Source organism: Hyposmocoma kahamanoa, unplaced genomic scaffold (assembly GCF_003589595.1).
Source record: "Hyposmocoma kahamanoa isolate Upper Pololo Valley unplaced genomic scaffold, ASM358959v1 92, whole genome shotgun sequence".
Classification (NCBI taxonomy): domain Eukaryota; kingdom Metazoa; phylum Arthropoda; class Insecta; order Lepidoptera; family Cosmopterigidae; genus Hyposmocoma; species Hyposmocoma kahamanoa.
The window spans coordinates 10,824,547-10,851,479 of NW_020654748.1; the positions used below are offsets into that span (position 1 = coordinate 10,824,547).

Below are 26,933 nucleotides of genomic sequence, written 5' to 3' on the forward strand. Positions count from 1 at the left end.
ATATAATATATGTGTGTGTGTATATATATAATTATCACCTTTAATTATCGTCTTTAATAATTATGATTTATTACTTTCACAAAAAGTCAAAACCATTCGACGTAAATTTTTATCATTACTTTTACTTTGTTACTCTAATTATCACATACTTTACCTATACATTACTTTATCGACAATTGAAAGTAATACGTTGTTGGTAGGTATCAGTATTATTTTACTACTATTTATTGAGATAACAAAAATAATGTATGTTTACGTCATGATAATTTAAATGATGAGTACATTGGTTAATGCAGAATGATAGAAGACGTTAAACTCGATAAAATGACAAATTGTTGCATTTTGCACAAGGAATTTAGACAATTAACAGTACGTCAGGGTTAAATACTGTTGGTATTTATTGGTGTAGTGATTCTTAGTAAGTAGCTCTTAAATAGGATGATAAAACATTAATTAATTATATTCTCAAATAAATTCAAAAAATTTCACACGTAAAATCCCCAAGTAAAATTCATCGGTAAAATGATTACATAACATGCATTTATAGTCGTCCAAAAATAGCTTTAGCCAATTTGGTAGTTCTAAATTAGAACGTCTAATAAACACATACCTTGGTATTTTGATTTTATATTTATTTTGCCCGTTGCCTTACGCCTGTGTTTTTCCATTCCAATTCCAGTTTTATTGTGTAATTTAATTTAAATTCTAATTTTGCTTCTTTTAACAGATAAATAGAATACCTTCGGAAAGATGTGAATCTCCCTAATATCGTTATAAACTATTGGAGGAGGTGTATTCCCATTACGGAGCGTGTTCGGGCCGCTGGACAGCCAAAGCCAAACGTTATGGTCAAAGTCAAAGCAAATTTGACGACCTCGGCGGCCTAACCATTTACATTGTGGGCGCCGGATGCTGAGGCCCCGGGTTCGATTCCCTGTAGGACCAATTTGAGAAATGAACTTTTCTGATTTGGTTCTGATATGGGTCTTTTGGTAAGTGCCCCAGAGTGAATTTCATGGCTCTGGAACTCAAAATGCAGGGAATTACCTAGTTTGAGACCGCGCAATTAATAATATTATATTAATAATAAATTGGTGTGGTTATCTCGCACATATTATTATTATTTATAATATTTACATACAGACATATCATCACGCCTGTCATATCCTGTTTATTTACCCCACTGTCGTGGTATAAAGTAATAAACAGTTTTTTTCACGGATATGGACCCCTGGGAATTGATACCGACCACTTTAGAATCATCGCACAAGAATAAAATCGAAATGAAAATTAGAAGCAGTAGAGTTCCTTGTGAATGATTTCGTCCAAGGGAGTGTTTCTGCCGCCAAAGCAGTATTGCTCAGATTACTGCGTTCCAGTTTTGAAGGGTGTTGGTGAAATCACAGGCACATCGGACTTTTCAACTTATGTCTTAGGGTGACGGGCAAAGTGGCAGTGCCTCTCAGATCTTTGCAATTCAAAGCTCTGAGTGGCACTACAGTGGCAGTGCAGACTTGTAGTCACGTCCCGTCACTTGGTGTCATAAAAAAATATGCCTTTTACATCGGATGAGCGTTATGTAGCTACCTAATGTACGCGCCAGCACATCAAGCTACACAATGACGTATCTTGTTCCGTTGCACTGTAGGCGATTTTCGAACAAAAATGTGTAGTCTGCTGTACCGTTATCCGTAAATACGTATTAAAATAGGAAAATTCTGACGCATGTGTCTATATTTGCCATTTTAATAGAAGTTAATCACGCGAAAATATTAACATAATTTGTTTTCAAATGGGCGTTAAAGAAGAGCCTCACGAAGTATGAAAATAGCGCAGCATGATACTACTAACGTACGCTAATAATTTAATCCTCGTGATCAGTCTATTAACATCCCGCGTGACGTCTCGTGTATGCTGACGCAATGTCTTGACACACCCTCGAATTGTTAACTTCAAATAATAACGAATAGAAAAGTACCGATCGGTCTTAATAGGCCAAGTGGTGAGCACAGGTGGAGAAACAGCAGCGTCTCCATATACAAGCTATGTAAACTTGAGGCAGTACTGCGTGAACGATAATAAAATTATATCTAAAATTGTATATATGGTATAAAAAACCACATGTGATCAAAAGTGCTTTCATCACACGAAGAACATAAAAATAATACAAATTACATGAAATAAATTATGTGTGTATAAAATTTTATAAGTTTTTCTAAGCATAAAAACTTATTAGCTAGTTTCATTCTACAATCTTTTAACCTCTTTCTTGAAAAGTTGTCATTTTACAGAGGTGGTCGGGTGCTACTAAGGGTGCGAAATGTTTTGAAGAGGCCCGTTTTCAGAAGCTATACTGTAATGCAGATGTACTTTTTTACGATTTGAGTCATAAGTTATATTACAAAATTAAATTTGGCGATTACGGTACGCAAGTTCATCTAAACATTGTTTGCGCATCCTAAACTTATTTGAATATTTAAAAGTTTGATAATGGATTCATAGGCAAGTGATATGCTAAAATACATTTCAAAAATCATTGATTATAAAACTACCGAATAGAAAAGTATTAATTATCAGAATATTAGACAACATTTTCTTTAATAAATAATAAATAAATAACGCACACACTCAACATAGCCCCGCACTAGGGAAACCCTGTGTCGCGGGTGCCATGGACACACACATAGACAACCACAAATTACACCCAAACTCACGAGAGAAATAATTGTAGGCCATACAACTATTTCTCCCGGCCAGGGAATCGAACCTGGGACCTCTGCGTGGCAGTCCGGCATGGTAACCGTTCGGCCACCGAGTCTTTGAAACCTGTTAACTGCCTTTACTACGATTTTTATACAATTTGTTATTAATAGCTTTACACTTAATTGGGTGATTCTACGTATATTAATTCAAACAACTTTTATTATGAGCGGTCCGTATATTTCGACTGTTTAGTACCTACCTAGGTACTGAACAGTTCTATTTACGATTTCATAGGAGATAACAGAGGTTGTAAATAATATGTCATAATAGGTAGAATCACACTTCTTTGGGTGTACCGCAAAATCTACCAAAAATTGCATATTATTTTATCACATTTATCTGTCATTTTGCCTATAATATTTTTTCCTTCAACAACATTTAGTTTGCATCTATGGTTTGCATTTTCTTTTAAACCGTGGATGTAGAATATTAATAATTTACATTGCATTGTACACAGTATAATGAACTTAATGTTAATTTCATAATTGGTAGATCAATGTTCATAACGTACAAATTAGGTACGATATGGTAGCTGCGAGAATTGACAAGACTGCGAGAGAATTCTTCGGGAGACGCGACTACGTGATGTTGAAATAACATATCGGTACATGCATCTTCTTACGCCTACAGCCATTCATCATTAAGATTCATTTTTGCAAAAATGTAATTTTAAATTGGTAAAAAGAAATATCATCTATTAATGTAAATGTCATAAAATACAAAAAGTTATTAGCGGTAGACCTCGTATATGTCCATCGACGCAAGGTCCATTTTTGAAAAAATGATATTTTGAACTGGCGTTTTAGTTCAGTAAGACAGATATTATCAATGTTTAGTATTTAATGAAAATTTAGTAGCAGTAGAGCGCTTTGTGAAAGAGTTCGTCCAGGAAGTACTGCCACCTTACCAATTTCTGCCGCTAAGCAGTATTGTGAGCATTACTGCATTCCAGTTTGAAGGGTAAGTGCTGGTGAATTTGCAAATGGGATTTGTCAACTTGTTTCTCAGGGTGACTGACGAGCACAGCGGCAATGCCCCTCAGATCTTTTGCGATTGAAAGATCTGATCTGATTGAAGATCAGGGGCACTGCAACTGCCATGAACAGGTATGTCGCTTACCACCAGGCGCACGACTTTGTCGTCCCGTCACAACAAGAGAAAACAACAAATAACACTAATGAGCGGGCCTAACGTTAAAGCGGTTCAAATTATGCTAAAGAATCTCTAACAGAAACGTTAAGTCTATCTACCTACACCCTAACTTTTGTACCACTGTTGCAAAACATCTAAATGTTAAGTTTTGAAGGGTAGGGATGCTGGTGAAATTACAGGCACATGGGTCTTGTCAACTTATGTATTAGGGTGACGGGCGCATTGGCAGTTCCCCTCAGGTCTTCGTCTTTTAAAGCCCTGTGTGGCACAGCAACTGTTATGGACTGGCGTGTCGCTTACAACTAACTAATAAATATCATTAATTAATGTAAACACAACTTGTTTATCTCGTCACTTGGAAGTATAAAATAAGCTCTATGTTAATAAAGTAATAATAGTATTCGAAAGTAAAAACAACAATTTTACTTGCACTTTCCATATTTTCAGTAGCTGCCTTTTCAAACTGTATTTCATGTAATAGAAAATAGGTGAGACAAAATTTCTCTTTCCATTTCCAAATTATGAAAATGAAATTTCAAGAAGGTTTCTCGTTCACAAGAATAAATAAATAAATTTTAAGTACTGTCAAATGCTCTATTCTATAGCTCGAAGCTATATTAGATTGTATTGTTTTTCAACACGTGACCTTATTGAATACGAATGAAAACACGTGTTTACTATTAATAAAACGGGTCATTTAATGGGTCAATTAATAGTATATATAGTATAATGTTAGATTCAAAGAACCAAAACGCTCATAGAGCTAATAAAACGTTTTACGTTGTGGTCTCTTTAAAATATCCATAACACGTCATGGCACTTATAATAAAATATTAATAATGAAAATGTGGTTTGCGTTAACTTAAAAAGACCACAATACGAAATTCATATGATAGCTCTCTTGATATCTGATCATAACGCGTTGTGATTTCTGTAAAATATCCACAACGAAAGTCATCACGCTAGCACATAGGTATTGTTGACTACAACACGTTATGGATATTTTCAACAGACCACAACGGGTATTGGAGCGTTTTCATTCTTTGAACCTTAACATATACGTTCACATGTATAGTAGTATATATAGTTTTATGACTGGCCACTGGGGACGTCCCAGCGTAGTCGTCAATGATTGTTTTCTACCTATTGAAGTAAAATAAGTGTTGGGTGTAAGTTGTGACAGACCCACATTTAGAAAAAAAAGTGAACGTGTCAAAGCAAAAGTGCACTCACGCAATAATTTTCTGCAGCGTCTCACCACCACCTAGTGGAGAGCTTCCTCCCAGGTCATACGAACTACTGGGTTGTCATTTTCCTTGTGTGCTTACGAACAGTTGCAGTAGAGTTCCCTGTGAAAGAGTTCGTCCAGTGAAGTACTGCCACCTTACCTATTTCGGCCGCCAAGCAGTAATGTGAGCATCACTGCGTTCCAGTTTCGAAGAGTAAGCGCCCAGTTACACGACGCAAAAGTTTTCGTGCGGGCGCTGCGTGGTAACCTCTCAGTTACCATGCTTTCACGTATATTAATGGAGAATCTGAATTCTATTTACTAAACAACAACATTTAAATTCCTCGAAATAATACAACCGCGCGGTCGTCGCGCGTTTTCCAAAGAGTAGTTAGCCTGTCAATTAAGTTAAAACTTAAAAGCTAAATAAATAAATAGAGCATATTTTGCCATGACAGTTCGATCTCTGAACACGTGCACGCGGTCGCTGCGTGGCGGCCACACGATCTCCGCGCGGCAGCAGCGCGGCAGCCGCGCGGCGTGTGCGCGATGAAATTCGTGTCGAATAAACGCGCCCTATGGGTGCTCGTGATATTTACAAGGCACATTGGACTTGTCTTATTAAGTCTCAGTGTGTCGGGCGCTGTGGCAGTGGCAGTGCCCCTCAGATCTTTGTGATTTAAAGCTCTGAGTGGTACAACTGTTATGGACAGGCCTGTCGCTTACCACCAGGCGTACGATTTGTTCCTTCCGCCACTTGGTATTATAAAAAAAAGAATTTGTTTTATCATTCTATCCATGCAAAGTTAGAGACAGCAATAAATGAGACCTACCGGATCATTACTGGTTGTCGTAAGTCAACCCCGGTAAGGTTGCTGTATCCCCTACCTGGCATAACTCCTATAGACATCCTCAGCACTGTAGCAGGCTCTTGCGTAAGATCCAAAATATCTATTGACACCTGGCACCCTATGCATGATCATTTCACAATGCAAAAGAAACTGAATAGCCGGAAAAGCTTCGTACAAATGTGTCGATCCTCTGCGCATTGAATCGGCTGAGGTAAAGAGTTCCGCCTTCTGAGAGTCTCCTGGACGCAAATAGCTTAAATAGGTAGGCTTCTAACTCAGGTTGACCGGAGTAAGGACAATTTGTTTATCTGGGGATTTTCGAATGTTCTACTTTTCAATGTTTTAACCGGTACGAGTCAAACTGCGAGTCAGATCACACCTGGTGCCCTGCGTGCCTTCACACCTGATCGCTTGAGGATTTAACGGCGGCTACTAGCGCGGTCGGCGAGACTAAGTTCTGAATCACAATAGTATAGTATGTCATTCAGACGATAGGAAAAAGATAGGCAATTATATAGACTTCACTGGAAGAAGTAATATTTTGTGTACAAATATTTTACGCGATCGTTAGTATCACTGTAAACTCATGGAAAGTATGCGGATTAGGAAGGGAAGGGTGGGCCTACACTACCAGTATGGAGTTTAGTACACAATAATTTATTATAATTCAACTTCAAAGAAATTGAAAACTAGCGTATTTTTTTTTCTTTCACACACTCATATCCCCGCACTAAGGAATCCCTGTATCGCGGGTGCCATGGACACACACACACGTAGACAACCACAAATTACACCCAAACTCACGATAGAAATAAGCGTAAGCCATACAAATATTTCTTCCGGCCCGGGAATCGAACACGGGGCCTCTGCGTGGCAGTCCAGCATGGTAACCGTTCGGCCACGGTGGCAGTATTTCAGATTGTATTATGACAGTTTATTTATCTTATTGTTTTTTTCATACCTTGCTTTGGTATTTGTTTTCTGTTTCTATATTTTTGTTTTGTGGCATTGCAATAAATGCGTTTTATTCTATTTTAGCATAGGCAAAACTTAATTTAGTTTATCGGGTTCGGATAACGTACTTGTGAATAGTTGGGCACACTGAACGATATATCGTAGATAGCAGTTGTGAAGACAGTGGTATGATGAGGGCACAGGTTTATGAACTTAGATGTACGTAATACTTACATAGAATACAAATTATAAATAGGTAGTTGTTTAGGTACCATAGTCAAATTAGAAACCCTTATAATTTCGCTGCATCTATCTGTTTCACAGTTGTTTTATTCGCTTGTTTATGCAACCAGTATCATGAAATCTGTAGTAATATTGATGACCCAAACAAAAATTAAAAATAAAACCCAAATAATACTATTTTTTCCACATATGATGAAAGGGAAAGTAGCAGTAGAGCTCCTTGTGAAAGACTTCATACAGGGAAGTACTGTCACCTTACCTATTTCTCCCGACAAGTGGTAGAAATGAGCACTACTGCGTTCCAGTTTAAAGGGTAAGGATGCTGGTGAATTTGCACATGGGATTTGTCAACTTATGCCTCAGGGTGACTGACGAGCGCAGCGGCAATGCCCCTTTCAATCTTTCAATCGCAAAGATCTGAGGGGCACTGCAACTGCCATGAACCTTACGCTTAAGCTTATCACCAGGCGCACGACTTTGTCGTCCCGTCACAACACCAACAAGAGAACACAACAAATAACACTAATGAGCGGGCCTAACGTTAAAGCGGTTCAAATTATGCTAAAGTATCTCTAACAGAAACGTTAAGTCTTGAGGTATTACTTGTCAAAGTTGTTTTAAGGCAGATGCGCTAACCGTGCAACCAAAAAAAACGTTTGCAACCGTACCACGGTTGCAAACGGTTGCAAAACTTCTAAATATTAAGTCAGATATATATGTATGTATACCTCTTAATCTTTGCAGTAAATACTGCTTCATACGTTGCAAAACCACTGATATAAATAATATTCACCTAACTCTGACAACCATATCGTATGTATGTTTATTTATGATGAATGCGAGCTAAAACTGGTAAAGTTCGGTGTATATTAATATACCAAAAGTAGATATCTACACAAAGATGTATGGATACATATCTATTAAATATATGTAAATATTGTGTACATGGGAAATCACCCATATATACGAGAAGAAAACTATGTTTCGTTAGTCCTCTTGCATCTGTCCGTGAGTACAGACGCGCTCGCGAAAACTATGAATTAATCAAATACGCGAAATATTCGCGCTAAAAAAACATAAGTGCCTTAATACTGTTAAAAAAATATGTGATAGTAATTTTAGGAATAATATAGATAGAGCTGTGATATTGTACTTTTTTACATTTTAGTTTATCAAATTAATTAGTGATAAAAATGGGTGTTCCAACAGAGTGAGTATTGAAATTTAATATTTAAATTTTCATACTTGAAATGGCGTTACTTTACAAATGTTCATTAGATATGAAGCTGGTATTATCTTAAAACTTAGGTACTTTATTATTTATTTATCAATTTATTAGAATAAAATAAATTATTTTTGGTCAAGAACATGCCAACTAAATAAATATGACTCGAAGTATTACAATTTAGTATACATCCAGAAATACAGTCATGATCAAAGTTTAAATATTGTAAATATGTCATTGCCCTTTGGTTGCACAAAGAAAAGCTAAACAAGAATTGACCGAGAAATGGAAACCATTAACTGATTGATTTATGAACAACGATTAGCATTTGTTAATTAATCAACGTAGTTACCAATTTAAAGTTCATATTAAACCAAAACATTAAATACATTGTTATATGTTGTTAATTATATGAACTCATTGTTTACACTTAAGCTAAATAAGGCCAATCATAATTACGGGAGTATAAGTTGCATTATTGAGTATTATAAGATAGCATAAAAATAAAATAATGACTGAAAAACAATATCAAATTGGTGTAAAATTATAATATAATTGTGCTGTTATAGAAATTCGTCGTAGTATAATGGTTTGACCTACCGCCTCTCAAGCAGAGGCCGTGGGTACTGGCTCGCACCTCTGAGTTTCTCAGAATTTATGTGCAAAATTTAATTTTAATTTTACCATGAGCTTTTTGGTGAAGGAAGAGATCGTGATGAAACGTGCACGTCGAAGAAGGTTAACAACGCATGGAAAACGTGTAAAGTCCCCAACACGCATTGGGACAGAGTGGAGGTCTATGGCCAAAACACTCGTCTGAGAAGAGCCTCGTGCCCAGTAATGAGACGTACTGGGTTGATGGTGATGGTAGAAACAAAGAAAATAAATTATTTAGCGCCTGAGCTCGCTTTATGTTATCCAGAGAATCTAAATAACGCGTGAATATTACCAAGTCTTAGTTAAACTAACCTAAACACAACTACATTAGAATAGAATAGAATTATGTATTTCAGACTTTTATATAGATTTATATAAGATTTCATGATTCATAGTAATGTTAGTAATACAGTAAATTTTTCTTACGTGCTATGGTTAGTACAATATAAAATTAACTTAACTTAATGCTAGAGAAATGCCACGGCTAACCACTACCCTGCGCAAGTGTAGTTGTCCATCCTGTTGGCAACAACGGCTAGGGTATGTATATGACATAGGATATGGATATGTATATGTGTATGAGATTAAAGTCAACTTTAATGTAACACATTTTTCCATTTAAATTGTGACACGACGTACGTAAACTTAGAAAAAATACTATACATTTATGCATCCAATTCATATGTATGTTAAAGAAATACGTCTTGATAAAGCTTACGTTTGCGTATTTGTAAATGTTCAGAAACATTTCTTATTATTTACTTTGTAATGTTTAAAATTTTATTGTATACCGTGGCAGTGGTCTTGGTACTCTCCCCGGAGCGAAACTTTTTTCATCGCAAATACTTAAACAAGCGGGTAACAATTTAAATTATTTCCAATTATACTTAGAGCACCAATTAGCATTTTCACAGCAAAACAATATACTCTTTGTATTGCAATGAGAGTGATTTAATTTAATTCATGTTCGTAGTTCGAAAAGAATTCCGCACATTGAAATATAAGTAGCCCTATTCACGTTTCTGTTTTGATGGCTTGTAATTCCATGTTAAACACGAAATTTACACTGAACATCTTTATTGTTTACATTCTTTACTTACTTACGTGGCCTTAGATATACTAACATAAATCCAAAATTTAACTAAAATTTATTACGATGAATAATTGAGCAAGTCACCCTAGGTGATTTAATAAGTCTACTTGTTACTCAATACTTCCGAGAGAAGAATGTGCTAAATATTCTTATGTCTCTAAAATGACGCCAAATTCTTTTATTAATATACACATACATCATGCGATTTTCCAAGATCCGAAGGTCTTGTGACATCGACGTCCAAGTGCAGCAGTCACTACCGAATTACTTTGCTGCTCTGCCAAACATTCCGTGACGAACTATGAGTTATACTGAATAGATAAAATACACCCTCTAAACCATAGCATTTTTTTTTATTCAAACATTTTCATTCAAGGCGCATAATAAAGTGATAATGATGATTTTCCGTCTTCAAATACCAGAAATATAATAATATTTTATTATTAATATTAAAGAATTTGCTAAGGTCATCGTGGGAAAAGTAGCAATGTATGAAGATGACTTTTATCACTCGTTTAAGGCTAATTTTCTCCATCTAATTTCGGTGGTATTTTTTGTTATTTAAATTCTAGAGTATTATTATGAAGTATTATTTAATATTCGAGTGAAGTATCGTAATATTATTTAATATTTCACGATAATATCGAGTCGATAACTTGAATACTTAAGTAATAAAAATTGCCACCGAAATTATTAAAGGAAGAGAAAACTAATCTGAAAATTAACCTCAACGACCTTAGAGTTTTAGGGAATGGTCTAAATAATAATATTTCACATGTACTACAATGCATCATTTCTGAAACCGTACTTTCTGCGTTTCACTTTAATATTTTACTATTTTTTATTCTCTCATCACATGTATTGTAACCAGGATCATCTCCTCTAATTACTCGCGTTGCCATACCGGGGGATCTTGTCACTGATGAAGCTGGCCACATAATATGCTCTTTGTTTCGTGACGTAAAGAAGTAAAATTTCAAATAAATTTCAGTTCGTAGATCTTACGTAGATCTGCAATTCAAATTAAGTTTTTTCCTCTTAAACAATAAGGACAATAATATCTGTCTTGGAACATGCCCAAAGTTGGTCTTTGTCTTAGTGAAAACGAAGTCCCAAGGTGAAGGTAAATTGGCAGACTTCCAAGGATACATTGCATCTGAATTCAGCTGGTGAACGGTCGACGACCTTTCTAAAACGTCTTGTCCAAAAGTATCATAAGATTGTTGAGTTTTGACTTATATGCCTTGTATTAAATTCAGACTATTGATCGATTCCTGACTATAGCATCAATATTTAGCATTAGATGTATCTTTTGTTTCACAGCTATGTTAATAAAACTAAATTGATTTAGACGTATAAACTAGATATAACAAGAAAATAAGATATTTCTAAAGTACGAGCCCAAATTCCTTTGATTTTCGTAATCACGCGATCACGGCGTGCGTACCTGATTGTATTTGTAACATAAGTACCTTTCAAAATATAATGGTTTGGCAGCAATGGCACCGCGTATAACTTTAGTTATCGTGACAGTTCTAAATTATAAACAAAGCTTCTGGTAATATCTATTTATACCGAGGAACACAATAGAGATCAAATGGATACAAGTTCACGAATACTTCGATTTTTTCCCAGTATGTAGATTTGGAGTTCGTCCAGGGAAGTACTGCCACCTTACCTATTTCTACCGCCAAGCAGTAATGTGACTATTACTGCGTTCGGGTTTTGAAGGATAAGGGTACTGGTCACATAGGACTTGTCAACTTATGTTTCAAGGCGACAGGCGCTGTGGCAGTGCACCTCAGATCTTTGCGATTTAATGCTCTAAGTGGCACTGCAACTGTTATAGGCAGGCGTGTAGGTCACCATCAGGCGCACGACTTGTTCGTCTCGTCCCCTGTTCCCGTGTTCAGACACCTGAAGACACTGCTGATATTTTTTTGCCCGAATTCCTTATCTACAGATAGAAGCTACAATCGGTACTACTTTTAGCTTTACACTTTACACTTCCCGTTATAAACAAGCATATTTTACTGTTGATTTAAACTCGTACGTTCTGCTTTAGCAAAACATTGATTTTTATATCTTTTTACTTCTAAGAATCGAAGAGAAATCTTTAATTTGGCGTAGAAAATTTGGGCGAAGTCTCGCTTTCATTTTCTTTGCTTACCTATTATAATTTATTAATGAATATTGTCAGTCAGTATACGGAAAGGATCTTGCATTGAAATGACATAAAATGGCATGAGCATTGTTGCATGATACAACAACAAATGTACTATTTTTAAATTTGATAAGTGAGCGCAAACAAAACATAATTATCAGAACGGCGGCGGTGTCAGTAGAACGGTCCGTAACCAGTGACGATTTTATTTTATGTCCGCACAGGGAATTCTGTTTGCCTCAATTTTCTGTTTCGTTACGACATAAAAAAAAAACTAAAAGACCTGCTATTTTAATTTACAAGTTATCAACAAATTATTGAAAGATGAATACAGGAGGTGCGTAATATTAAAATAATCTGTATTTCCTATGTAAACAAATTACATTTGAAAACGTCACAATGATTAAACTATTCGTTTGTAATGCCGATTCTTTTCGGAAGACGGAGTAAGAAACTCTAGGGATTGTTCTTCGCAATTTTTAACTTTGTGAGATTTATACTTAGAATAATAACTATTTATACACATTTATTATTTACAACATTTATTTGAAATATCATAGATCGAGAGAACCAGCAACTGCGTAAATTTTATATAATGCTCGCAAATTTTTTTTAAAAAACGTGAATTGTCTTACAATGTAGTATTGCCTTGTGTAAACAAACACCAAACATTATTAATGCATTCAAGTGAATTGAAAAGCGAAGAGTTTTATGAATTTTCTCTGACATTCATGGCTCTGTATTTGACAAGTATTAGTAGTAATATTTTACGTCATACAGCCATTCCATTCTCTAAGGCCAATGGGCCTACGATAACCTTTTCAAAAACAATCTTATTTCAATGTAAGCTTAAAGTAAGCTTGTTATAATATTACTCATATTCGTACCATGACAAACTTGTCTACCAAGAAACGTATTATTGCTAAAATGACTGAAAGAATGATCTCCCAATATTGTCTATTCCTTACTAAAAATAGGAAAGAAATAACGCTATATGAAATGTATAATGCCATCTCTTTCTTTTTTGATGTTCCGAATCGTGTTATCGTAGTATAATGCTAAAGTACTTAATGTTACTTTACATTCAGAGAATTTTAACTGCCAAAAAAAGAAAAGTATGTAATAATGAAATCTATTAAAATTACGTTGTTTTAAATTATTATTCCGCATTTTCTTGATAGTCACGCTGTGAATTCGGAACTATACTCTAGCGTCAACTGTTAGTTTCGCCAAGGAGCATATAGATGGCGCTGTCATAATTTTACGAAATAAACATCGCATCGCATTTAATAAAAAATAAACAAAATATTGAAGAGATATATGTAAATGAATAAGTTTGTTTGAAAAAACAAATATACGCGATTTAAATCCGGTAAATAATTAACTCGATAAATAAGTTCAACTTAACTATTAATCATTACAAATTAATATTTTAAGACAATAAAACTGAAAATAATATTGTTTCCATTGCATCCGTGTAACTATTTTAGGATTGCTAAATTTGACATAAGAGCAATATTACTATAACTAACGTCAAAGTCGCGTCATGGTACAGTCAAGAGCACGTCAAGCTTGACACTTTGTACTTTGGACCGTTCTTCTCGTAAGCGGCATAGAGTTGGATTGAAATCTTAAGTGTCAAGCATGACGTGCTCTTGACCCTGTACGAACTGAGTGAATGAATCACGGAAGAAAGAAAAGAATGGAAATGGCATCAAGCAGCATTTGTATCAAAACCGGTGTCGCCACACGCACACATTTGAAAACGTAATCTTACATTAGTACTAGATAACATAATTTTGATTGGTTATAAATTATCAAACGAAAATAGACAAAAATAAAAAATTTTTGGTAAAAGAAATTGAAACTTATTTGGATCTAATAAGGTTTTATTATTACTAGTCACATAAAAGCCAAGAATCCTATGAACATAAACTTCTTGGAACAAAAGCAAAAAGTTGACAATCTACAGATAGGGATGTGATATTTAATTGATATCGACATTATGTTTCATAACTAGCGGAATATTGAACTAGGCATTGCTTTATACTTGCTATAATTAGGGTTAATCACGGAGTATATGGAAACGGCATTTAAAGCAATTTCTTCGAGACTAGCGTAGCTGACTTTTACACGCACACATTTGTTACCAAATACGCGTAAGGTACGTACGTACGTACGTGCGTACGTTACACGCAAATATTAATTGATTTTAGCTACGCAGGCGTGTGCGTATACGTAGCTACATGCTACAATCACAGTATTAATGATTTATTATACTGTCATCGTACTTTCATTAACCTACTAGATTTCCAGTCAATCTGATCACAGACGAAGTGGCGGGCGCCAGCTAGCATATGAAGCTTATAAAGTAAGATCCGTTCATTAAAACTGAACAATTTCTAAAATATACTTGTCATTTTCGATGACAATGATAATATTGTACAAATTTGTTATGGTTGATACATAATTCGTGGCAAATTACAGTGCTGGTGAAATTACAGGCACATGAGACTTGTCAACTTATGCCTCTGGGTGACGGGTGCAGTGGCAGTGACCTTCAGATCTTTACGACTTAAAGCTCTGAGTGGCACTGCAACTGTAGGCGTGTAGCTTACTATCTGTGGATCTGTGGTGCACGGCTTGTGCGTCCCGTCACTGGATATTATAAAAAAAAATTTGGTTAAGGATAAAAAGGCAGTCAGTTTTCAATTCATATTTGTTTTACTAATTTCTACTTCTTATTTAATATTGAGATACAATTGAGAACAACCCTAAAATATATTCCCAATTTTCTGAAAATACACCGATATCTTTTTTCAATTTAATTTCTAATAAGAATTAGGACAAAATGTTCTATGATAGTAACACGTTTTTTTATTGGTAAGGCCAATTACTGGATGTTTATAATATGTGAGTGTCGATTGCAGGTTGGTTAAAAGTGAATTTAGTATAGGTTTTTTCAGTAATAATTATAAATAGCTTTTTTCATAAAACGTAAGTTAGGAAATGAAACTATTTTTCTGGATTCCGGATTCCGGAACATACGCGATTTAAATCCGGAAAAATAGTTTCATTTCCTATGCGTAACAATCGCGAAAATCTAAGAACTCGAAATATAATTTAATTTATAAGCTTTTTTGAGGATTATATATGTTAAGTAAACTAATTACTATTGATGTTACTATGTTTAAAAACAAAAAAAATATTTAAAATTTAAAACGCCACTTCCTCACTTAAAATGTCGATCAATGGTGCCATCAACCTAATCGATTTCTACGCTACCTTGCGAAAGTAGCGCATCTCTACTCCGTCTCATGCGTCTCAGTATGAACGGCATCATGAACACTTTGGCGGAAAGATGGGAGTCCCCAATGCTGGGTCGGTGGATGCGCTTGTACACTGCTGCCAATGCGTAGCCTATTGCTCTGCCATTGGCTGGGTACGTTGTGCTCCCGTCATAATGAATAATTGTATTTTATAGTTATTTTACACCTAACATTAGCTTAAGTACTTTTATTTTGTAACAAATATTATGGATGAATGTATATCTGAAATAAATTGTTTTGTTATTATTACGCGGTATAAATAAAATTTTTCAAAAGAAGTTCTTGACGACGATTTCGACAAGCTAAGTCACTTGCCAGGATTGTAATAGTCGTTAAAAAACCAAAAACAAAGATCTGCAACAAGGACATAGAAAACATTCTAAGGTCCGTGGTTCGTTCAGTGGCTTAGTTGGCACAGCATAGCTGACACGGTTTGCTAGAAGACGTTGGCTCGATTCCAGCCTGATCGAAAGATTTTTTCTAAGTGTTCGATCTTTGTATATAACAATTATAAGTGGTGTAATTTCACAAAAAATAATTGAATTTATGGTGGTGAAACATTCTGACATTCAATAAACGTAATTAGAATTGTAATATTATAGTTTTGGATTCTTGTGTTTTCCATTGAATGAATCAGTTTTTCTGACAAGTTTCTGATGTCACATTTCAATACAAAATATTTTTTGAACAGAAATACATACGTAAATAAATCGTACCTACGTAGAAATTTACAGTTTTCTAAATGTTCCATCATAATCTTGTAAATCATCATTTTTATACACCGGTAGTATTGAAATATTGACTGCAAGCAATCTATAACCCTGGTTTCTTCGCATTTTTATTTTATTTTATGTTGAAACCACAGACAGTTTATAGAAACTGCATTTATTTATTTATGGTAGGTGGTGTGACGGGTTGGTGTCCGCAACTCGACAACTACATAGACGCCTATTTTGCGTATTATTTATTTATATATTTATAGGTTATATGAATTTAAATTTATAATCATAAACATGCTTACATATAACTTAACAAAAAAATCCACATTTCAAATGTACATCATCACAACTCTGTTGCTAAGTTACACATACAGCCGGCACTTATATGTGATTCTGAATATAAATCTTATCAACAGGGTGAAACGAAATTTATAAACAAAACACTCGTATCACAACGTGATGTGATAATGACAATTTTATCATGATCAGGAGTCTAACATTCAAGAGACACGCCGTCTTAATATGATGACAAAAAGTTACTCTGCAATTTATGCTATGGTTTTATTCTAAAAAAGTCAAAATAAATAGGTCCAAAATTATGTATAAAGTGACAACTTCAGTAAAATAAATTATGCCATTTGACAAAAATCTTTTTGATATGGTAAACGATGTATTGGTTCCATTGGTTCTATGTAATGTGTTGTTTTTTGTAAAAACATTAATTTTCCGATTTTTTCAGTTTATTTATTTATTATACAACAACGGCTTATCATTACTATAATACATTTAAATGATATAAAACAGAACAAAGCAAGTTAAATTATTCTCAAATTACATGCGAGAGCGAGATGTACTCATAAATACTAGTGAGCTGTGTGTGTACAAACTGTACCAGATTTATTATCTAGTGTACTAGTTTGTGCACAGCTTACAGAATTTCAAAACAATGTTACCGTTATATCAATTAGATCATATAATATTAATGATAATACATATTATATAAATATATGTATGTTAATGTACACTATATACATACCTAATTACATGAATTTGGAGGCACTGGCGAATGTATCTGTCTGCATTTAATGGTGGCAGCCGCGGACCCGTTGCAACCTCAAGCGCAGTTTTGCCTTCGGTGAACATTCTTCCCCAGATTGTCGATGAACCCCCGCCACAGCTCACTTTCTCTTCAATGCAACACTGCACAAAACGCTCTCCTTGTCTTCGGTAGACCTTGTTCCTTGCATCATTACCATAGACCATAATTTTAGTTTCATCAGTGAAGTCCTCATCCACTGACGTGGAGTCCAATGCAAATGTTCTCGTGCAAATTGGAATCGCGCCATTCGATGAGCTCGTGTCAGTTTGGGCCCTTTCCCTGGCTTATGTGGAGTGAGACCACGTTCCTTAAGTCTCCTTCTCACAGTTCTAGTGCTAACAGCTACTCCATGAAAGTCTCGAAGCTGTTCTTGGGTCTGTACTGAAGCAATTGACGATTTCGTAAGCTCGTCGTGAAGATAAATCGATCTTGCCCTTCCGTTGTCGCACGAAATCGTGGTCTTCCTTGACGGCGAACATGAAACAAACAAACAAGCTGCCAGTCTTTAAGTACCGATGGTTTAATCTTTGCACAGTAGAACGACTTAAATGCAGTTGTGCACGTACATGGCGCCGACTAAGTCCAGACTGCAAAAGTGCCATAGCTTGTGCGGCTACTTCAGGCGCAGTGTTCATAATTCCTTCGAGAAATTTAGTTAAATTTGAGAAAAAACAATGTAATGCTCCTTTATTGTTAAATAATACAATTAAATAAAAAATATTGAATGTATTTCGTTTTGACTTGCACCTTACGCTGCCTTATTTCTTTAAAAACAATGACGAATAACAACTTTTCTCCGTTTTTCAAATTCGTGAATTCAAATTTGGAACAACAAAACACAATAATAACGGGGAACCTGTCAGCATTAAAACTGCATAAAAACTTTTCCTTTAATAAAACAATATTTTTATATTCTAGGTCTTTCAAAATAAAAATTCAAGGTGCCTCGAAAGTTGTGCCCGGGAGTGTATTTATGTATACAATCCCTTTATGGCATAAGCTCGCCTTTGTACACAAATATTTTAAATTGTTCCTTGAAATTTGTATTTTACTTTATGGTACAATAAGTAATAAATACAGTAATAAGTAACAAATAAAGGTAAATAAGTAAGTGTTTAAATAAATAAATAAGACAATTTAAAAAGAAAACTGGAAATAGTAAGGGATCATTATTTCTTCGCAGGTTAATGAAAAATCTATGACTTAACTATGTTGTAATTCCATGCATTTTGCACTCGAACACAGTGGAGACAGTTTCACAATTTTTTTTTATAATATCAAGTAATGGGCTGAACAAGTCGTGCGCGCATGGTGATAAACGATACGCTTATCCATAATAGTTGCCGTGACACTCAGAGCTTTAAATCGCAAAGATCTGAGTGGCACTGCCACTGCGCCCATAACTCCGTGACATAAGTTGACAAGTCCCATGTGCTTGTAATTTCACTTACCCTTGAAAATCGAAACACAGTAATGCTCACATTACTGCTTGCAGGCAAGGTGGCATTCTTCCCTGGACGAACTCTTACAAGGACCTCTACTTGGTGCTAAACATCTTTATTGAAGAAATCTATTAAATAGAAAACATGAAATAAAATTTCTAACGTAGTTTATCGATCACCAACATTGATGTGTCTGTAGGTTTTTTTTACAGAACAATAAAATATTTTTTACACAGGTTCGTATTCACGGTCGAAAACTTAACCTTCTTTTCATTTGTCATGAAGGTTTTTATGTTTGGTTATCCAACTTGAAAACTCCTGTTGGTCCTTTTGTTCGTGACAATGACGTTTATTGTAATTAGAATATAAGAGTTATATTTCAATCACGCAACGTGCATTCTTAACAAAAAGCTAGAGTGGATCTTTCCCAACGGTATACGAGTAAAGGTTGTGTTGTTAGTCACGTTACGGAATTGTAAACATTTCTTGATACTAAAAGCGAATATATCATTTCAGTGCTAAATTTTTCTTTGTTAGCCTGCAAAAGTGTCCCAATGCTGGGCAAAGAACTCTCCGGTGACTGTGTTTATGTCGTCCCGTCATATCGAAATTAAACGTGCCAAATCTTTATGAGTATATTATTTATTATTCTTGAATTTTGTTTTAATTGTTCTTTTAATTTCTCAGTCGTTTTTGCGTAGTCGCGTTTTTTCGTAAATCACTCTTAGTCTTTGTTGAGCAGAGTATGTTGTTTGGTGTGGAAATTCATTAAAGGACTTCGATTATTCATCTTTAAGTATAACTATTAATTGTAACTAGTCCGTGAATTTTCTTAAAATGTAAAAATAAATAAAAAAGAAAATTCAGATTAATAATACAATCAACACATCAAATCGATTTGTGACTTAGTTACGAGGACTGCGCCGTCGAAGTAACCCTTAATGGTTAAGACCACACTAAGACCACATTTAGAATTAACACACAAGAAAAATGGAGCCAATTGATAATTAAAACGCAATTAAAAATCTAAATTATTCACTAACGATATAACAAATCAAGGACAAATTTATTGTCCGATTGACCGTGCGCATTTTGGCAGGAGATTTTTAGTATCTACGTTTTTAAACTATTTTTTTTGTTAATATTTAGATAAAGGTTTGAGGTATTTTTTAAATCTTTTTTCATTTTGTATTTTTATATTATTGGAAATGGAACTACTCGTATTTTTTTTCGGAACTAATAATTTACATTTTTTTTCAAATCCACATTTAGGACCGTTTACAGGTTACCGTTTAATTATCCAAATCCAAAAAACAAAATGAAGTTGCCGGATTTTTTATCAGATTATTTGGATGTATCGGTGTTTGATGTGAAAAATTAATTAATTTATAGGAAAATGAAACTATTTATACGTCACGTTTTTATGGTCACGATTGACTTATGGATGTTAACCGTGACCATGGGACCTCTAAAGGGCCCGAAAAAAAAACAAATATAGGTTTTGAAAAAACAAATATACGCGATTTAAATCCGGAAAAATAGTTTCATTTCCTATGTGTAACAATCGCAAAAACCTAAGAACTCGAAATTTATTTACTTTTTAATTTTATTTTTTGAGCGTACAAACAGCTTGTATCACAATGTAATAGAAACTATATTAAATAATTATAAGCGAAAACAATTCCCTACTGATAAAAATACAATAGCAAAATACATTGACTACACTAAATAACTAAACGACATTGTACACTCATACATGACACATTATAGAAGCAATGTAATATTATGCAAATTAGATTACTTTAGTAATAAAAAAAGAAATGAGATAATACATTCTTAACACAAGCACAGTTTGTATTAAACAAATCAAAATCGTAAAGAGCAGAAACTTTGTTAAAATTATTGATCGCATGCCATATAAACGAATTCCGTTTGTAATTTTGTAAAGCGACAGGTAAATGAATTAGTGACTCGTTACGTAAACGCTTAGCTGGAACCCTTAAGTGAATCTCAGATAGTGAAGCTCGGGGCAATGAACGATATTGGTGGTAATTTTAATGAGATAGTTTATGTCTGCTATTTTACGCCGCAATTCAAGGGGAAGTATATGGGTGCCTTTTGCAGATATCTAAATAGTTTGAAGAGCGGTAAGTCTGTTTAATTTTAAAACATAACGTACATATTTTTACGTAACGAACATATTTTTGCTGAATTCTTTCAATACGCGAAATATAAATGTTATACATACATTGGGTTCCAGACCTGAGAGGCATACTTCAAGTTGCTACGAGCAAGGGAACAGTATAAGATTTTTAGTGTTTTGGCATCTTGAAAGTCAACCGAACTACGCATCACGAATCCCAGTGCCTTATTGGCTCTAGTAATTATAACGCACACACTCATCATAGCCTATAGTACTAGGGAAATCCTGTGTCGCGGGTGCCACGGACACACAACCACAAATTACACCCAACTCACGAGACAAATAAATGTAGGCCACACAAATATTTTTCCAGGCCCGGGAATCCAACCTGGGACTTCTGCGTGGCAGTACAGCATGGTAACCGTTCGACCACAGAGGCAGTTATATTTATGGTATCAACATGAGTGTCAACGAGCAACTTGGATTATTATTATTATTGTATATATTTTAAACTATTATTAAATTAGAAGGATTGATCGGTATCCGTTCTGATCGTAAAATTGTAGTTGATTTATAGGTTCATGTTTGGATCACGTATTTCTGGCAGATTTTCGAAGCGAATCAAGCGAACGGTTCGATTGATTATGTTAAAGATATGTACAAAAACAATACATTACCATGCAATTACGATGCAAAATGCGATACGTTCCTACGCTTCTCAGTTTTAATTAAACAATATAGTTAACAGTAATTTGACAACGATATGACGAAGTATGAATAATTCATACATGCTTACCGCCTCGTGATAGCATTGTATTGGTAACCATTTAGTTTCAATTATACTTAGATCATTTTAAGGTCTGATTTATTGATATTGTTTGTCCATAATCCAGTCTTCATGGCTCAGCGTATTATAGCGCCCTTTTTTTATTACTCGGGTACGCCCTGACTTTGGTTTCAGGGTGAATTTGTTTAAAAAACTGAGTTTTTTGCGCTTCGAGATTATTCAAATTTGGTCTTCGTGAGAGGTACATAGTACATGCAGTTACCTAGTTTGGGAGCAAGGTATCTGGTGTGATTGCGTGGCAAGATAAAAAGTTGTGTTGCTCTGCTGGAAAACGCATTTTGCTTAAACGTGGGTATTGTCAAGACTCATTTGATTATTTTTAAATGTTAGGTACTAGGGGACAAGGTCAGGGGCTACGTGTAAGGAACCATTTATTTCAATGTTGTCTGATGACCTCTGTGGGCCTCCGTGTTTCACTGTGGGCGATTTTTTGAAATTGGTAATGCTTTTAGTGTTATTGGTGTTACCAGAGGGAATTCCGTTGCTCTAGTATTCATTGTTCAAGGACCCTTGAGACTAGGTAATTGGTGAGTTGTCTGGAACTTAATAAAATTTTTATTATACTTCAGAGTTCCTTTCATAGAACCCTGAAGTTTCAATCCTCTTAAGATCGTGCGCAATTGTTTTTTATGAAATTAAGTGATGGGACGAACAAGTTGTGTGTCTGGTGGTAAGCGACACGATTGTCCATGATAGTTGCAGTGTCACTCCGAGTATTAAATCTAAGGGGCACTTCTAATGCGTCCGTCACCTGAGACACAAGTTGACAAATCCCATGTGCCTGTAATTTCATCAGCACGTTACCTTACCCTTCAAAATGCAGTAAGGCTCATACGTGGGGCGCACTATAAGTTTCCGGAATGAATAAGAAAAAAATACTATAAATGATCAGAAATGAATTTATTGTTTCTCAAATTATTCTCCGTTAGCGGTAATGCACTTTTTCATGCGAATGAACCAATTTTGAAAACAATTATGCCTCCTCCTCCGTAACAATCTCTGAAACATATTTTTCATACTCTTCGACAGCCTCTTCAGGTAATGAAAATCGTTGACCGCGTAACTGGTTCTTAATTTTTGGAACTAAATAAAAGTCATAAGGTGCCAGGTCGCGACCGTACATGGGATGGCTCATAAAGTCAACGTTGTTCACCTTCAAAAATTCATTTGTCTGTCTGGCCGTGTGAGAACTGGCATTATCGTGGTGCAAGATGATACGACGTTTACGGTCGTTTTACGGAGTTTGTCAATAGCTTCCAGCAAACAAATGGTCGTGTACCAATCATTATTCACGGTACAACGATTCTCCAAGGCAACAGTAGCCACGTGTCCAGTTTTATTAATAAAAGAAGCAGTCATCCGCTTAGAGGCATTTTACACGCGCGCCACTTTGGTAGGTTTCGGCTCATCTCGAAAGACCCATACGCTCGATTGCTGCTTTGTTTTGGGATCGTAACTATAAATCCATGTTTGGTCACCTGTTATTATATCCCACACTAAATTTGACGCCCCTTCGTTGAATCTGGTAAGCATGGCATTGCACCAAGTGACGCGATCCGTTTTTTGAGCCTTAGTCAAATTATATGGGTTCCACCAAGAGCACAGCTTTTTCACACCCAAATGTTTGTGTAGTATTGATTGTATTTGACTCATGACTATGCCTAAAGATGCCCGAATCTCATGGTATGTCTAATGCCTGTCTGTTTTGATCATACGGCGATCATCGATGTTTTTGTTGTTCACAGCAGTCGAAGGGCAACCATCATGAAATTCGTCACTGAGATTCACACGACCACTTTTGAATTCTGCAAACCAGCTATAAATGGCCGTCATGCATGGTGCTTGATCGCCAAAAGCGCTTTAAAGCCGAGCGAAGCTCTGCTGAGCTGTTAAATTACACGTAAAGTCGTAGAAAATCATACTACGAAAATTTTCACGAGTTAAATCCATGGTGATGTAGACAACCAATTTCTAAAATGTAAAATGTAAAAACAAGTGACAGTCAGATGAAACAAACTGTATTCTACAGTCAAAAGTTCCATTTTCAAATGTTGTAGGTAATTACTTTTTAAATATTGCTTATGTAAGTGGCCAGTAACTTATAGTGCGCCCTATGTATTACTGCTTGGCGGCATAAATAAGTAAGGTTTTTAAATACTCAGGTTAAAATCGTGCTGCGTGTACCAGAAGCCAATAGGAATCAGAGTTTAAATAGATATTTTATTATTGAGCAACATATAATCACGAGGGCAATTTGTTTCTGGAAGACACAAAAACGCTGTTTAATCAATTGATGCCCTACGTTATGAGCATGGTATACTTTCAATGTCAATGTTAATCAATTGATTAACATTGTTGACATATTGGTTAGCATTTGTAATTTCTAATATTAGAAACCATTATGAAACCATTACATGATAAATGAATACATAAATAATATATTTTTACTAATTAAATAATACATTCTAAGTCGCTACCTATTTTCAAAACCGGATTGCGTAAATATCTTTTATCACAGTCCTAGTCTGCAACGTGTGTATTAGTAAGTATAAGTTATTAGTAATTATAAGTTTGTTTAGGTATATATATATATATATATATATATATATATATATACATATATCTACGTAGGTATAATATATCATTATTTTTTAAATATTTTATAAATTACTATGTGTCTTTATTAAATTTTTTATTTTTTATTTTTTTTATTTATCAAATTTTATTTTTTTATATTTTTATTTTTATATTTGTAAAATTGGCACACTACGTCTCCCCCTCCGATTGGCTTTCCTCTAACTCTAAGGTTGTATGGAAGAGATCGCTCTTAGCGATAAGACCGCCTTTGCCCACATTAGTTTTAAGTTGTTTATGTACTATTCTTGTTCTTGTGTGTGAGCAATAAAGTGTTTATCTATCTATCTATCTATCTATCTTTTCTTACATTTGCGTAATTAGAATCAGGGACTAGTGCGACCGGTAACGCCTGAGGAAGTCCACTTAGCTCTTCGTCGCATGAAGAATCGGAAAGCTGTCGGAGCCGATGGGGTTCCCATCGAGGCCTGGAAGGCAATGGGTCCCCGTGGTGTGGGCATCCTTACCGGCCTCTTTAATCGCGTGCTCCTCACCGGTAAAATTCCTAACGAATGGAGACTGAGTATTATCACTCCAGTCTTCAAAGGGAAGGGATCGGTGCAGGAGTGTGGCGATTATCGGGGCATAAAGGTCATGTCCCACACCATGAAGCTCTTCGAGCGTATAATAGACTGTCGGATCCGACAGGAGAGTGCTGTCTCGGAGGGTCAATATGGGTTTCGGCCTGGTCTTGGGACCATGGATCCTGTTTTTGCCCTAAGGGTCATCATGGAGAAATACAGATTGAAGAATACGCCTCTGCATTTCATGTTTCTTGACATGCAGAAGGCCTTCGACTGTATCCCCCGTGTAAGGATCTGGTGGGCACTGAGATCCAAAGGGGTACCGGAAGCTTATATTGACATCATCCGAGACATGTACCGCTTAGGTTAGGACTACCGGTTAGGACTGCTGTTGGTGACACTAAACCCTTCCCTGTCACAGTCGGAGTTCACCAGGGCTCAGTTCTCAGTCCCTATCTGTTCAGCGTGATATTAGACGAGGTCTCAAGCTCCATCCGAGACACGCATGAGCAACCCCCGTGGATGCTTATGTACGCTGACGATATTGCGCTGACGAATGCGGATAGAGGGAGACGGTACGACGAGTGAATGTGTGCAAGGAGTCGCTTGAGAACGGCGGTCTGAGACTAAATGTGGCGAAGATTGAGTACATGGTCTGCAACCTACCCGTACGCATAGGCGAAGACGCGGTCGAGCCTACGGGCCTGTTTAAATACTTGGGGTCTGTACTTAGCGCGTCCAGAAACATCGACTGCGACGTCAAAGCCCGAATCGCAGCCGCTTGGGCAAAGTGGAGTGAGGTGACTGGTGTCATTTGTGACCCCAAGATTAAGCTGAAAGGACAGGTCTATAAATCCATCATTAGGCCTGTCCTTTTATATGGCAGTGAAACGTGGGCCGTACTTGAGCGTCATAAGCAGGAGCTGCGTGTCACGGAAATGAAGATGCTGCGTTGGATGTGTGGAGTTTCACGAAAAGACCGTGTCGGAAACTCCCGCATCCGCGGCAGCCTTCACGTCCGTGACATTGCAGATAAACTGCAAGAAAGCCGCCTACGTTGGTACGGCCACATCTTACGGAAACCGGCATGCTACGTGGGAAACAAATGTCTGGCTATGCCACCTCCGCCGGGCCCCGGTAGAAGGGGCAGACCCAAAAAGTGCTGGCTTGACGTCGCCAAGGGTGATATGCGTGCCAATGGTCTCACCACTAAGGATGCCGAAGACCGTGCAAAGTGGAGGAGAAAAAGTAGGAAAGCGGACCCCGGGCTCCGCAGCAACACTGCTGAGGACGCAACCGGGACAATGCTCAGATGAGAGACAGAGAGAGCGTAACTAGAATCAGAGTAGAATAATTTATTTCGTGATATCATTTAAATTATAACGTCACTTTATATTTTATTATGAGCCATCCCGCGTACAGACCCGACCTGGCACCTTGTAACTTTTATTTATTTCCAAAAATTAAAAACCAGTTACGCGGTCAACGATTTTCATGTCCTGAAGGGGCTGTCGAATTGTATGAAAAATATGTTCCAGAGATTGTCACGGAGGAGTGTCATAAATGTTTTAAAAATTGGTTCATTCGCATGAAAAAGTGCATTACCGCTAACGGAGAATATTTTGAGAAACAATAAATTCATTTCTGACCATTTTTTGTATTTTTTTCTTATTCATTCCGGAAACTATTGTGTGCCCCACGTTTTATTATTTAAATATGATACAAATAATTCTGTGTCTATGTTGAGTGTGTGCGTTATTTATTTATTTTAAACATTAGAATTCAAGTGTTATGTAATAAATGATTACTTATTATTATTGCACATGACGACATCCGTGGTCGAGTTATCGAGGCATACCGATTTTC

At 35.9% G+C, this 26,933-nt stretch overlaps 1 protein-coding gene across 2 annotated transcripts in view; it reads left to right on the forward strand.

Annotated features, from left to right (window-relative positions):
* The first annotated feature begins 8,186 nt into the window (after window positions 1-8,186).
* Window positions 8,187-26,933, forward strand: part of LOC113236721 (facilitated trehalose transporter Tret1-like) — a 51,519-nt gene continuing 32,772 nt past the window's right edge. For both annotated transcript variants that reach the window (XM_026472881.1, XM_026472882.1), the window contains exon 1: window positions 8,187-8,401. In XM_026472881.1, the coding sequence (XP_026328666.1) occupies window positions 8,385-8,401 (17 nt within the window). In that variant the 5' untranslated portion in view covers window positions 8,187-8,384. The remainder of the gene's footprint in view (window positions 8,402-26,933) is intronic.